At 39.0% G+C, this 12,440-nt stretch overlaps 2 protein-coding genes across 2 annotated transcripts in view; both read right to left on the bottom strand.

Moving 5' to 3' along the window:
* The window catches only part of helz (helicase with zinc finger), a 51,367-nt gene extending 47,440 nt beyond the window's left edge, over positions 1 to 3,927 (bottom strand). The window contains exon 1 of the mRNA XM_068592330.1: positions 3,886 to 3,927. The gene's annotated coding sequence lies outside the window, so the exon portion shown is untranslated. The remainder of the gene's footprint in view (positions 1 to 3,885) is intronic.
* Positions 3,928 to 6,168: 2,241 nt separating this feature from the next.
* Positions 6,169 to 11,823, bottom strand: psmd12 (proteasome 26S subunit, non-ATPase 12). The gene is made up of 11 exons (XM_068592413.1): positions 11,579 to 11,823; positions 11,125 to 11,184; positions 10,638 to 10,766; positions 10,204 to 10,311; positions 9,780 to 9,884; positions 9,405 to 9,554; positions 9,187 to 9,321; positions 8,538 to 8,650; positions 8,111 to 8,285; positions 6,872 to 6,949; positions 6,169 to 6,591 (listed from the first exon to the last, which is right to left on the bottom strand). Exons 1-11 carry the CDS (start codon positions 11,684 to 11,686, stop codon positions 6,382 to 6,384), a joined length of 1,371 nt encoding a protein of 456 aa, XP_068448514.1. The 5' UTR covers positions 11,687 to 11,823; the 3' UTR covers positions 6,169 to 6,381.
* Positions 11,824 to 12,440: the final 617 nt, after the last annotated feature.

Here is a 12,440-nt window from a genome sequence, read left to right on the forward strand (position 1 = left end):
CCTTAAAATGTGGAAATGAGTTAGCATTTCAGCATTTTCAGCTCCCTCGTCTCAAAGTCAATGTTTTTTGTAATTAAATTTTGTTTAGAAAGGTTTATGGATGACGCGAGCTGAATAGGTTTTAATGGTTTGTTTAATGACATTAGTCATTAAATACCCCACTCGAGAATGTTGAAGTTGCTAACAAGTGGCTACATGTAACGCCATCATATCGAACACAAGTCTGCCTTTAGCTTAGTTGTGTTGACGAGAAGTCACGCAACCATAATCTTAGGTGTTTATCGCCCAACGTTAGCTTTGTCCTTAAATCTTAAAAGTGATGTTCATTTATGAAGATTATTTTACAAAACGTAAGGATTATAAAACTTTGTTTTCATTCTCATTGGCTTTTTGTTAAGACAAACTTCCAAATTGGCCTACATAAATTCATACCCGCAGCGCTCATTAAAAACTATGCAATTATCTGTGGTTTTTAACAAGTTAAAACATTGTTGCAGCTTTCCACAGACAACTGAGACAAATTCACTTAAAAATCAACTGTGAGGAATGTCAAGAATTGCAAGATTTCTAAGAAACACCCATCCGAGATTATTATTAAGAGTAGCAGTGGGGCAATCAAATCACATGAAACAAAAAGCTAAGTGTGCCCTAAAGTTTTAAATAAGTAGTATCCTCATCTGTTTAAGTACCAAAGCAGTACTCAATAGATGCACAGAAGAATCTAGCCCACTAGCATTGCACTTTATGATCTCCAGTTCAATAGATGAATACTGCAGAAACTTGTATTCACCCTTACATACCAACGACAACCAGTGTCTGGCTCAAGTTAGACCTTGGTTGGAAGAAGGATCATGAGCCAGTGTTAACCAAAATGATGGTTAAGCCCAGTTAAGTGGTTTGGTTCGAAAGGTGATGCTTTCCCTTTTTTAAATACAGAGTTGGAAAATGTGTTAACCTATTGCTGATGTAAGCTAACTATTACAGCCATATACTGTACAGTGCCCACCTTTAGTCTCTGTGGGCCAACCTACACTACTTTGATGCAGAGCCAAGCATTTAAGACTCTAAACCTCAGTCTGAGATTACAAGAAGCAGCATGCCCTCCTCCACACCAACCAGTACAGATCTGGATAGGGATGGTACACCATGACCTGCTTGTAACACCAGGGCAACAAGCTAATGCTCAACATTGTATATCGCTGATAGTATTAGGAACTTTTGGTCCGATTTCAAACTTACTGGGTTCACCATTGGCATTGCATTATCTCAGGCTGGCAGAAAAACACTTTATAACAAATGCTGCTTTGAAAGCCCCATTATAGTTATTATGTGCCAAGATGGCAGGCAAAACAAACTTTTGGTTGCCAATTAAAATTCCACAACAATTAGCTGATGCTGAATTTCCATCCTGGCCCTCACCACAGTCTGGACTGGCTCAAAAGAACAGTGAATTTGTGGCCTGTGGCCCAGTATTTTGGGGTATATGTGCGACAGCTGTCCTTGAAAGTAAGACAGCAGACAGCTATGTGGCCTATATGTTAACGCTTGATAAATAATCAAATAACGGATAATATCACAACCTGGTAGAGAACTACATTTTTATGAAAGAACATACATATGACTTTACATGTGCCATAATTTGCCATGTAAGAAGAGTTAATCTGCCACCTGGCCATTACTTTGCAATAAAGAGCATCTTGACCTAGCAGTAAGTTTTTCAGATAGTTACTTCTTGAATACCCAGCAATAGGCAGCTAGACTTGTAGCAGCTGCCTCCAAGTTAGCTGGTTTTACTGTCCCTTAGGACCATTGAATAGACATATTCTTTCGCTCAGTGGTTCTCAAAAGGGGGTACATGTAGTTTAGCCCTAAGGGTATGTGAGATTGTAAAAAAAAAAAAAGAAAAATAGCATCCACTCAAAAATCCTTTTAAAATGGTTATTTAATATTAAAAAAAATAAATTAAAAAAAAGATGTAATACACATCACTTTGTATTACATCTTCTTTTTCCAACCACAAAAGCTGTGTGCTGGTTAGGGCGTACTTGGCTGAAGAAATATTTCACAGGGGGTACATCACTGAAAAAAGGTTGAGAACCACTGCTCTAGCTAATGTACAGTCCATGTTGAGTGCACACATGACAAAGACTAAATCTGAAGTTAATGTTTTGGAATATGTATCATGTAGTTTCAACTGTTTTTATTCAACAAAGAATTAACACTATATTAGCCATTTTTAAACACCCTATAATCCAGTGTGGGCTGAAGACAGCACATCAATCTCCCTCTCCTCAGACAGAAACGAGATGAGTTTGCTCAAACTCACCATGAACCAACGCATGTCCGAAATAGTTAACGCTCCAGTGGTTCATGTAAAGTATCTCACAACATGTTACAGCTCTCTCCACAAGGTGTGAACTGCTGTTGAGTTCACTTCCTCTAAAAAAAAATCAAGATTCAGACGAGGAACAATACTTTGTTACTATTAGGCTGTATGATAATGTATGCGTGTATACTGTGCACACAAGACAACTAACTAATTATGACAAATATTGTTGGCATCTGCACCATAATAGCACATATATAGCTTTTTCTGAGCATCTTAAAACAAGCAACATTGCAACCCCTGTTCCCACAAGACAGGTACAGGTGCATTCAGGGAAATGTATAGATCATACTTGATTAATTAAAAACCATATACTCCACATAAGGAGGTAGTAGTCTCATGGCATTGCCGTCATAGTCACATATTCTGATGTCCTTATTTTAAAACATTATCATTAGAATATGTTTAGCAAATGTTGTACACGTGTGGACGATCTGCAAATTGAGGATTGAATGTTGCCAGGACACTAGATCTGTTGCTGTGAAATAGAAAAATATGGTCATAGACGAAACCAAACATGTGACTGATCTTAACGCAGTACCTTCTCAATTATCAGGGGTTATTTAAAAAACTTATGCAAGGTTTAACAATGCTAATTTCAACAGTCAGAATAGCTGTTACCTAATGTTAGTGCTTGCACGCCAGACACATCATGGGGGCAACAACAAATAGTTTGGCGGGATACAGTGGGTGGACACCTGACTTGTTTTTTTGTGTCCAGTCGTGGTATTCTACTCCAGAGACTACAGCTTCGCCTGCAGTACAGTGGACGAGAAAGCTAATTATATAGCTCGGGATAGTTGTAAAAGAGCATCGATCGCTTTAATCCCGACACAACGTTGGCTTGCCAATATCGTTAGCAGCAATGTGCAGACCAACTCGACTATGAAACTTGCACATTTCCCAAAGTCCGATTAGTAAAGATCGAGAGAGAGATCCCACCAATAATCCCACACGTTGAAAACGACTCGTTTTGTCTTTTCAGGGGGTAACGTTGGAGTTATAACGTTAGCTGTTGTTTGTCTACTGGACTTGACATGAGTGTTGCAAGTCAGAGCGATGACGGCAGCGCTACAAAGCCCTGAGAAAAAAAAATGTCCCCACAAATGTTGGTTAACTTGCCGTTCGCGGTCGCACGGAGCAAACAGTGTTGCCACCAAGCAGAGTACGCGCAGCTAACAGTTAGCTCGCCAGCCAAAACACGGCCTTTCTTGGCACCAAACTGGGAAGCTCACAACAAGAATAGCTGACTGGTTTGTTAACGTTAGCGAGCGAGCTAGCGAGCTAGCTAGCTAGCTCCGCCGAAACAAAACGGGCTCGGGCCTGTAATTTCGCCACGGTGTTTAGGCGAATATAATTCCCACGACGTCGTGTTGCTATCCTTGCATGAACTCTAAGCATTCGTCGTTACCATATTTATGCGTGGAGGGGGTTTATGTCAGTGATTTTGCGGTGAAAAAGACAACTGAAAGGGCTAAAAATGGGAAGTCAACACTTACCTAGCTTTACTTTCTACGCCATCTTGGATCCACTTGTCAGACCATCGCAAAGCATAGTGGGATGTGCTGATCTGAAGGTTGAGAGGACTGTGTGTTGGTGCGCGCGTGCGAGCGTGCACGTGTGTGGCCTTCCTTGTCAAAAAAGCGTTCGTGTTAAAATGTTTCTGATATAATTCTTTTCAAACATATGACTTGTAGTAGCTAAACACGGTAAAATGACGTTAAGTTAAAATGTGACCTTGTTTTTAATTCCCCATAACAGGGATATACTAAAAAGCCACTTAATTTGTATAACTTGTATATTTGGATAAAGGCATAAAAAACACAAAACGTGAGACATTTGGCTCTGATCACGCAATTGCCACTCAGCTACTCTGGTTTACAATGACATGTGAACTAAAAGTAATGCAGCAATATGTATTGGGGCCAAACCTTGTGTTGTGTTTCTGATTAAAAACAAGCTAAACAACAAAAGGGAACGATACTCCATCCAGTCATCATCAGGCTGATCAAACTCCAGATGGGAGGACATCTGCAGTAGGAGTTTGTATTTTAGCACAACTGAAGAGCTTCTGGCATAGTCCTGAATGCTCAATGCAATTCAAAGGTATCCAAAAATCCCTTACTAAATAGTCAGACAATATTTCAGATCAAAGACAAAAGAGAATCAGTGAGCGTGAAACACATATCAAGTAAAACTACAATCACTTAATACGCATGACTGTTATGATAGTGTGAAAGGTATGCAGGATTAAACTATGTGAGGAATTAGAAATGTTCCAAAAAACCAGGATTCCAGTTGCATGTTAAATTGACACATTAAAAACTGTGGAAAAAAATAAATGTTTGTTGTTAATGAGAGCAGGAGTAGCTGTTTCCTTTGAAGAAAGCAAGTGAGGACAACCTGATCATATTTATGAGTTCTTACATTAGGAGATCTTACATTGTGATTGATACCCAATCTTTTCCACACTCCATTGTAGACTATTGTCAACCTGTCAGCAGAAAAGCCCCAGTGCAACTAATAACATTGATAACCGCTCTATTTTTGTGGTAACATATGCTATCCAAGGACCTGGAACGAACCACCTTATTGGAATACAGCTGTATTATTGTCATGAATTGCTCCCGTGTTTGCAGGTAGTTGAGAGTCAAACACTTTCTTATTTTCTTAGTTGTTATTGTTGCTCAGCAATTACAGTACTATTCACTACGACACAATCGATCATACTATAACACATTCTTTGTAGGTAGTCACAACCATTCCAGTGAGCCAGCGCACGTATACCAAGGTCTACCTAAATGGAACAAGGCCATAATTATTGTTATAATTACACGTGTGACAAGTCAAAAAGGGCCCATTAGTCTGTCCAAAGGTGTGCCATGTGCAATCACCATAATAAACCATAAATACTATTTATGATTAAAGATCATATGCGTTGTTTAAATCTGAAAAGAAACCAAGCAGGTAACCCAATGGAGACAATGCTGTATTTCATGTTCTTCATGCAAAAGAATGTATTTACATTTGCAAAAGAGGTTTCATATTACCAAACGTTTCACTTTTTGTTTTTCTCAGAGAAAGGTTGAGCTAGTGATGTAATATCCTGCATGGCTTCCTCTCCGGGCGTCATGGTCAGTGAATGGCAGTGCATTCCCAGAGCATCCTGTTGCCACATCTGCAAATGTTGATCTGTTATAGATTTGTTGGAGACATTTTGATGTTGGCAAGAAACTTTCAAGTAGGCTTTTCTTTGTAATTCCAAAATTTGTTTCACTTCAATTGTCTCTAGTTTAAGTTTGTGCAATAAACTGGGTTATCCATTCTAAATATCATAATGCTATCAATGCGTACATCCAATAAAATATAATTTCAAGTGTATGGTGCTTGTCACTCTGCCTCTAAATGCTAAACTTTTTCAAATACCGACACAGAAATCTGTCTTGGTTTCAAACATTCACGCTACTGTATTTCTGCCTGTACTTCAATAATCCTTTGTACAGAAGACACGCAAATGATGCGATGCAGTGATGCTTATAAGAAACTAAACAATTGTCCTATTAGATTGTATGCGGGATAGGTTAAATACAACTGTTAACCATATGCGAGGAGGTTCTAGTTTATATTGCTATAAAACAGTTTTCAGCATTATTTTTTTTATACAGTAATGAATATTACTGTATAATAGTTTGATAGCTATTAAAACTACAGTTTAATAGCCATTAGGAATGTGCAATGTGAAGCACATTCAGGATCCAATTACTGACAAGGATGCAAAGAAGGGAGGTGCTCATGTGTTTATTGTCAAGGTTTTACTGGAAAGTAAAAAATGAACATAGTAGAGGTGCTGCAGATTTATTTCCAATTATATGACATTGGATTAACGCTGCAGTCACAGTCCGCTTATGTACTATTTATTCAAAAACATTCCCACAGAAGGAAAAAAACAAACAAATATGAACCGAAAACAGAAAATAACGCACTAGGTTATCGTTTCACTGCAGGTTGTGGATCATCTCCTCCTTGGCAATGAGATGCGTAGTCTTGGTGACCAGAGACATGAGGGAGTTGAGTTTGTGCGACCAGTCGTTGAGCAGATCGTTGGGGTCTTTAGGCCGCTGAAAGTTGATGATGCCGGCCAGCCTGTCGACCTTGGCATAGATGGTCTTGTTTACAACTAGGCTGGAGAGGAACTCCTCGGATTCCTGGTAAAATATTTCACAGGCAGAGTTAGAACACAAACATCTGAACCCTGGACTCAAATGTTTCTCACCTTTACTTAATTACTGATCCATAACATGTCTTCACACATGAATATATGTGCTGTATGTAAAGTAAAAAATATCAAATACATATTTCACTCTAAGCCGCTTGACAACGTACTCTATAGCTACCTCTAAAAAGGTTTTTCCAGTGAGACCGAATCCTGATAATCAAACCAAGTTGGCTCAACTAGAGACAGCTAATTAGTAAAACTTGGCTTACGTCAATAGAGAGGTCAAGGAGTCCGGCCATCCTCTTCATTGTGATTCTGGTGTAATATTTGGCCATTATTCTGATGTTCTGTGGGGAAAAGGAAGAATTCCATTAATATACATATCTGCAGCAGAATATAGTATGATAATTATATCAAGTTAGAACAAAGGTGCAGTCAGGTCACAGCATCACTTAGTTACAGCTGAAATCCAACCATCCATTACTAATCCAATTTGAGCGCATTTTAATATTGCACACAACAGTCTGCCAGTTTTAGCCAATGAATCTGCATGGAGCTTCAATATCAAAATCATAATTTTACTATTTGGCTTGCACTTCTACTGCTCTCAGGTTAATTTACTCTATTTAATCTAATTTGATGTACTTAGATGAATTAATTTGAGAGGGTTTCAAAAACATGCACATTCATCACTTAAGTCAAAGCGTGTAAAAAGTCAATAAGTTAACACAATTAAGTTGTAATCCGTGTTGTCTGTTAATTAATCGTTAACTAGACTTACGGTACATTTTCTTAATGGATGATGAAAGTGGTGAAATTTTACATGTTAAATATATTTGTTCAGCTTAAATTCTGCCGGGGACAAAACATATAGTACATTTCACTGATTCATTTAAAACACGGACGACATGTAGCCCACTTGTCTCTCCAAAGAAATGACTGACAACACAAAAAGCAGCAGAAAGTGAATGAAGAGGGAAAGTGCTGATTTATTTCGACATCTGTCCACCAACTTCATCTGTCCCTGACGTTCAACTAACCCTTCCGGACAGAGACGCATCTTCAGAAGTCTGAGTAGAATCGCATTACAAACCACCTCCAAATGCGGTTTGGATTCAAATTACGAATATATGGTTTCACTCGTTTTTTTGTTGTGAAATCAATCTTGATACAATATGAATGTCAAAAAAAAAAAGGAATCGAGATCGGAGTCTGAACAAAGCCTTAAATCACATCATCCACACATTCTTTTTTGCCCGGCCAAATAAAAAAAACATTGACTGCAACTTTCTTTTTTTGGTGTGCCAATAATATGATTCTTCATTATTATTAATTAGTTTGAAAGTGCTATCCTAATTTGAGACAAGTCTTTCAACAGGGTAGTTAAAAAAACACTTTGATTAGACGTTTTCTTGCTACCAAGTGGAAACAAATTCTCATCAAACCCATCTGACCATGTACGCATCAGTTGCAACTGTAAGGAGCCTACACTTGACTGTGGGACTTACATGCTCCACCACTCTGTTCTTCAGGTCCTTCCACCTATTCTCTCCTTCTTCTGAAGAAGAGAAGACATCTGTGGCAGGACTGTCAGGTGAGCCCTCTCTCAACTCCTTCCCATAATCCTCCACCAGGGCGCCCCAGCGCATCAGCTCCATAGTGGTGAACTGTTTCAGAAGATCCCTAGGAATGACAGGAGGAACGTGAACATTCTTGCATTCACAAAGGTTGTCTTGCTAAATGCATACGCAGTATGTGTCAGGAAATCCATCTGTCGGCCACATGTGCAGACACGGAGTGACTGGTATGTTGTACAGTTGGTTAAGTAGCAGCTGATGTGCTGTAACTGCATACACATTGGGACCCACATCACATTAAGTATGCGAGCTGTTTTCAGGGTGAAGACGACAGGCAGGAGCACAAAGTTTGTCTTACTTGTACTTTGGAATTTCTTCCAGTTTCTTGTCCTCGCTGATTCTGTGCACGAGGTCCGACTGCTCGTTGTCGTAAGGTGAAAGAATCACGTACAGCACCACACTCTTCAGGGCCTGAAATACAAATGCATTCATGGCTTTTTCAGAGCACCCAAAAGGCAACACACAAAGTCTTGTGTGTTACAAAGTTTTTAAACAGATATACAGTGTTGTTTTTACTATTGGAAGCTATACTGAGACTGTCACTGTTCATAGAAAAGAACAAAAATCATACATATGTTCATAACCTGGGTAATGTTCTAATGAAAACAACAACAACAAAAAAAATCACATTTTGAGCATAGTTAGTGCATAGTCTAGATTTCAGAACCAATATCAATAACTCTCATTAAGTCTAAAACAGGGTTTGTACAGAAATCTATTGTACTTCCAAACATTTTCTTCTGCAACCGTGGTACTGCGCTCCAGCAATAAGGCAGGAAAACAGTAAAAGTGTACAGCACGATACCTATTGTTACTGCAATAAATTCCATTATAAGCATTTATCAAAAAAGGGAATATCAGCAGTTAAGTGGAAACACACCAGTACATAAACACAAAATGTATTTATACATTGAATATACTGTGGCCATGAAAGAAAGCCCACCTACCTGTTGCCACTTGCTGCTTTCCTCTAAGATGCAGGGGGTGTCATAGATGGCCCGGTAGTGTTTGCAGATAGACAGGTAGGAGCCCTCATGCTGGTCTACATGAATCATCAGGTTGTAGTACTTCAGCTTGGCCTCCTGAGTTGTTTGTTTAGCAAAAAGGTGAAGTTAGTACATAGCAGCATGTTGTTAGCGCTGAATTCCTGACTTCCTTCTCTTACCTGATTGCCCTCCTCTTGGAAAAATTTGGTGTTTATCTTCTTGCTGATGATCTGGGTGCGAACGTAATCCTTGACTGCAATGCAAAGCCTCATCTGCTCCAAGATGAACTCCACCTTCTCCTTTTTCTCCATGGAGCCATACGTCTCCACCTGAGATGAACACATAAATACATTAAGGACTTTCCAAACACAATGCCATGAAACTTCCCTTTCACTTAGTTTGTGTATTTCCTTCCCTTTAGAAATGTGATGACAAACATATCCCATATGAACAAATTCTTTCAAACCTCTTAAAAGTACATGTGCCCCGGTTTGTCTCCACTAGAACTGGACAAAGTGTTATATATCCTAGAATAAAGACCATCTGTCTCTTACCTGCAGCTCTTGAAGAATGGCAGCTGCCTCTTTGACCTCTCCGCTCTGCTCCTTGATATTGGCCAGGGTCTTCGTCAGCCTGGCACGCTCAATCTCTACATAGATCTATGAGGAGGGCATGTTTAGTGTATTAGAGAGGACATGGCTATTGTCGTGAGTGTAATAGTCATGCATTAGTTACCACAACCTACACATTACATACCTGAGCACATATGCATCTCCTATTCAGAAGAGAATTTTTTTCCAACAATTTCATAAAACCTTAGCAAATGCCGTTGTTTCCTTCTCTGAATAGTGCCTCAGATAAACAAACAAGCTGAACTTTTAGGCCAATACATTTGATAATACACCTGTCTCTAGGTATCTCAGTCAAGAATTTACAGCACACATACATAGATACATACATACATACATACATACAGACCTTGCCAGCAGTCACGGTGCGAAGAGTGTCGATGAGTCTCAGCTTGATGGGCTGATCTGTCACAGCATCCACATACTTGTAGCATTCTTGCACCATCTTGGCGACAGCCTGATAAGAAAGAGAGTAAAAGAAGAATAGATTCAGTTGTCATTAAAACTTGACAAAGAACATCTGCAAGGTGTACACTTCTCAAAAAAAGTGTACTTTTCAAAAAAAGTGTATTTCAGGAATACAAGTAGTGGTCAATATTGCGGAGTGTACAAGGTGTGCTTCGTATCTGGACTACAAACAACAGCGTTTGTTAGGGGTCAATTTAACTAGTAAGACTTGCTAGATAAAAATAAAAGTTATACTTTTGGACTAATAAGACTATGTTTGGAGACAACTGGTAGATAAAAGCCATGGGGGGTCGGAGGGGGTAAGAAGTATCTGACCTGTTTTAGCTGACTCCTCCTTTTGGTGAGCAACATGATGTTTTCATTCAGTGCATCCCAGTCCTTGGCTTCATAACACATCTGGACCACAGCCACAAGGATTCTTGAAGTGGACACCATGTCGGAGGCCTGAGCAGGGGTGGAAGGCACATAAGTAATACAAGACACAAAAACAACACGGCAGAAAAGCAGAGCTCCAGAATGTCATGTTTTCAGAACAAACAAGAACCTTTTGTTTCTCCAACTTAAGACCATTTACCCGGCTTGGATCAGTTTAGGAGAAACCCGTTCACAGTTTATCACAACAAAATACAGTTGTCAGATTCCTGGTCCGTGTTACATTTACTTGGACATTAAAGCTGACTGACAATGATGACGGTTTACCAAATTATTGTGTTTGGGCGACAGCTGAGAAATAATGCAAGATGTTAGATTCACCACAATGGAAGGGAAGTAAGTGAAATCCGTTGGATTGTGTACAACTTACCGTTCTGGTTTGCTTCTCCAATGATAACAAGCTCTCAATAGCCTCCTGCAGCTTGCCCTCCTGCAACAGAAAAACACACATACGCTTGGCGTTGGTAACACGTATTACTTAAGATAAATGTGAATGTATGTTTTTGGTTTAACGCTGAATTAAAGGCACTTTGCCTGGCTAACAAGTTAGCTTAGGATGTTTGTGACTTTAATGACTTGACCGCTTAGACTAGTAGCATGCTAGCGAGCCTCATATCTCACATAGCATGTGACAATAACGAATTATCTGAAACGTGTGAAAGTTAAATTTGAAAAAAACATTTTTTTGGTTGTAATTTACGGTCAATATTTTGGTTATAGGAGTATTTCCGGACAGTGCTAAACAACGTCGAGGTTAGCTTGGATGCTAACGCACTGATACTGATGCACCATGACTCAGCCGGCGCTGGCATCTTAAGACTTACTTTAGCCATTTTTTCGCCTTCCGGGATACGTTGGTCTACAGTTGAACTGTAGTCAACCTCCATCTTCATGATTTTCCCATCAGATCTTTCAGCCCGTTCGTCAGACATCGTTGTGGTGTTCAGGTTAGGGTAATGTACGATGTTTCTCTTTTCTTGTGAAATTAGCCTAGCAGTGCACTATTATGCTTGTCAGAGGAACGAAAAGGTTGGCGACCAATCAGAGGAGAGTACCAAACCGCTGTCCGAAGCGCCTGAAGGACCCAGTGAGGACCCACCACATAATATTTTAGGCAGGCATTAACATTGCCAACTTTCTGCTGAGACCAAGGGCTTCTTCGTTCGACTTTGTTCTTATTAAAATACTTATGTACTTATATTCTATGTAGTTAAACAAACAAAACCCACGGAAAACACATGATTAGTGTTGTTCTTTGATAGCTGTAAATGCATATAAATAGTACAAATCTGAATACCCAAATACACTATAGGTCAATCATATTCCGAACAAAATAGTAATAGCTAATAATATATAAACTATATAAAAATATAGGTTCCTTTTTGATAGCCTCTTCAATTGAACCAAAAATATCTTTCACTTATTTTCTATTACCTTAACATGTTATTAAATCTGATTGTACCATAGTTGTGACATTCTATAATGTACGCAATGAATGTCCTTTATTAATTACACATATTTTTATAATGGCGGATTGAAAAAAAGAAAAATAGTTTAAATTAGTTTGAAAAAGGTGATTTGCATTTTTAGACATCTAGTTTATTGTTTTTGCTAAGTTGACACACATGCATTTAACAAGGAGTAGCTCCCCTCTGCACGAAGCTACGTTAAGTCTTCAATTCATTA

Source organism: Clinocottus analis, unplaced genomic scaffold (genome assembly GCF_023055335.1).
Source record: "Clinocottus analis isolate CAN_PGR_092001 unplaced genomic scaffold, fCliAna1.0.p SCAF_27, whole genome shotgun sequence".
Taxonomy (NCBI): Eukaryota; Metazoa; Chordata; class Actinopteri; order Perciformes; family Cottidae; genus Clinocottus; species Clinocottus analis.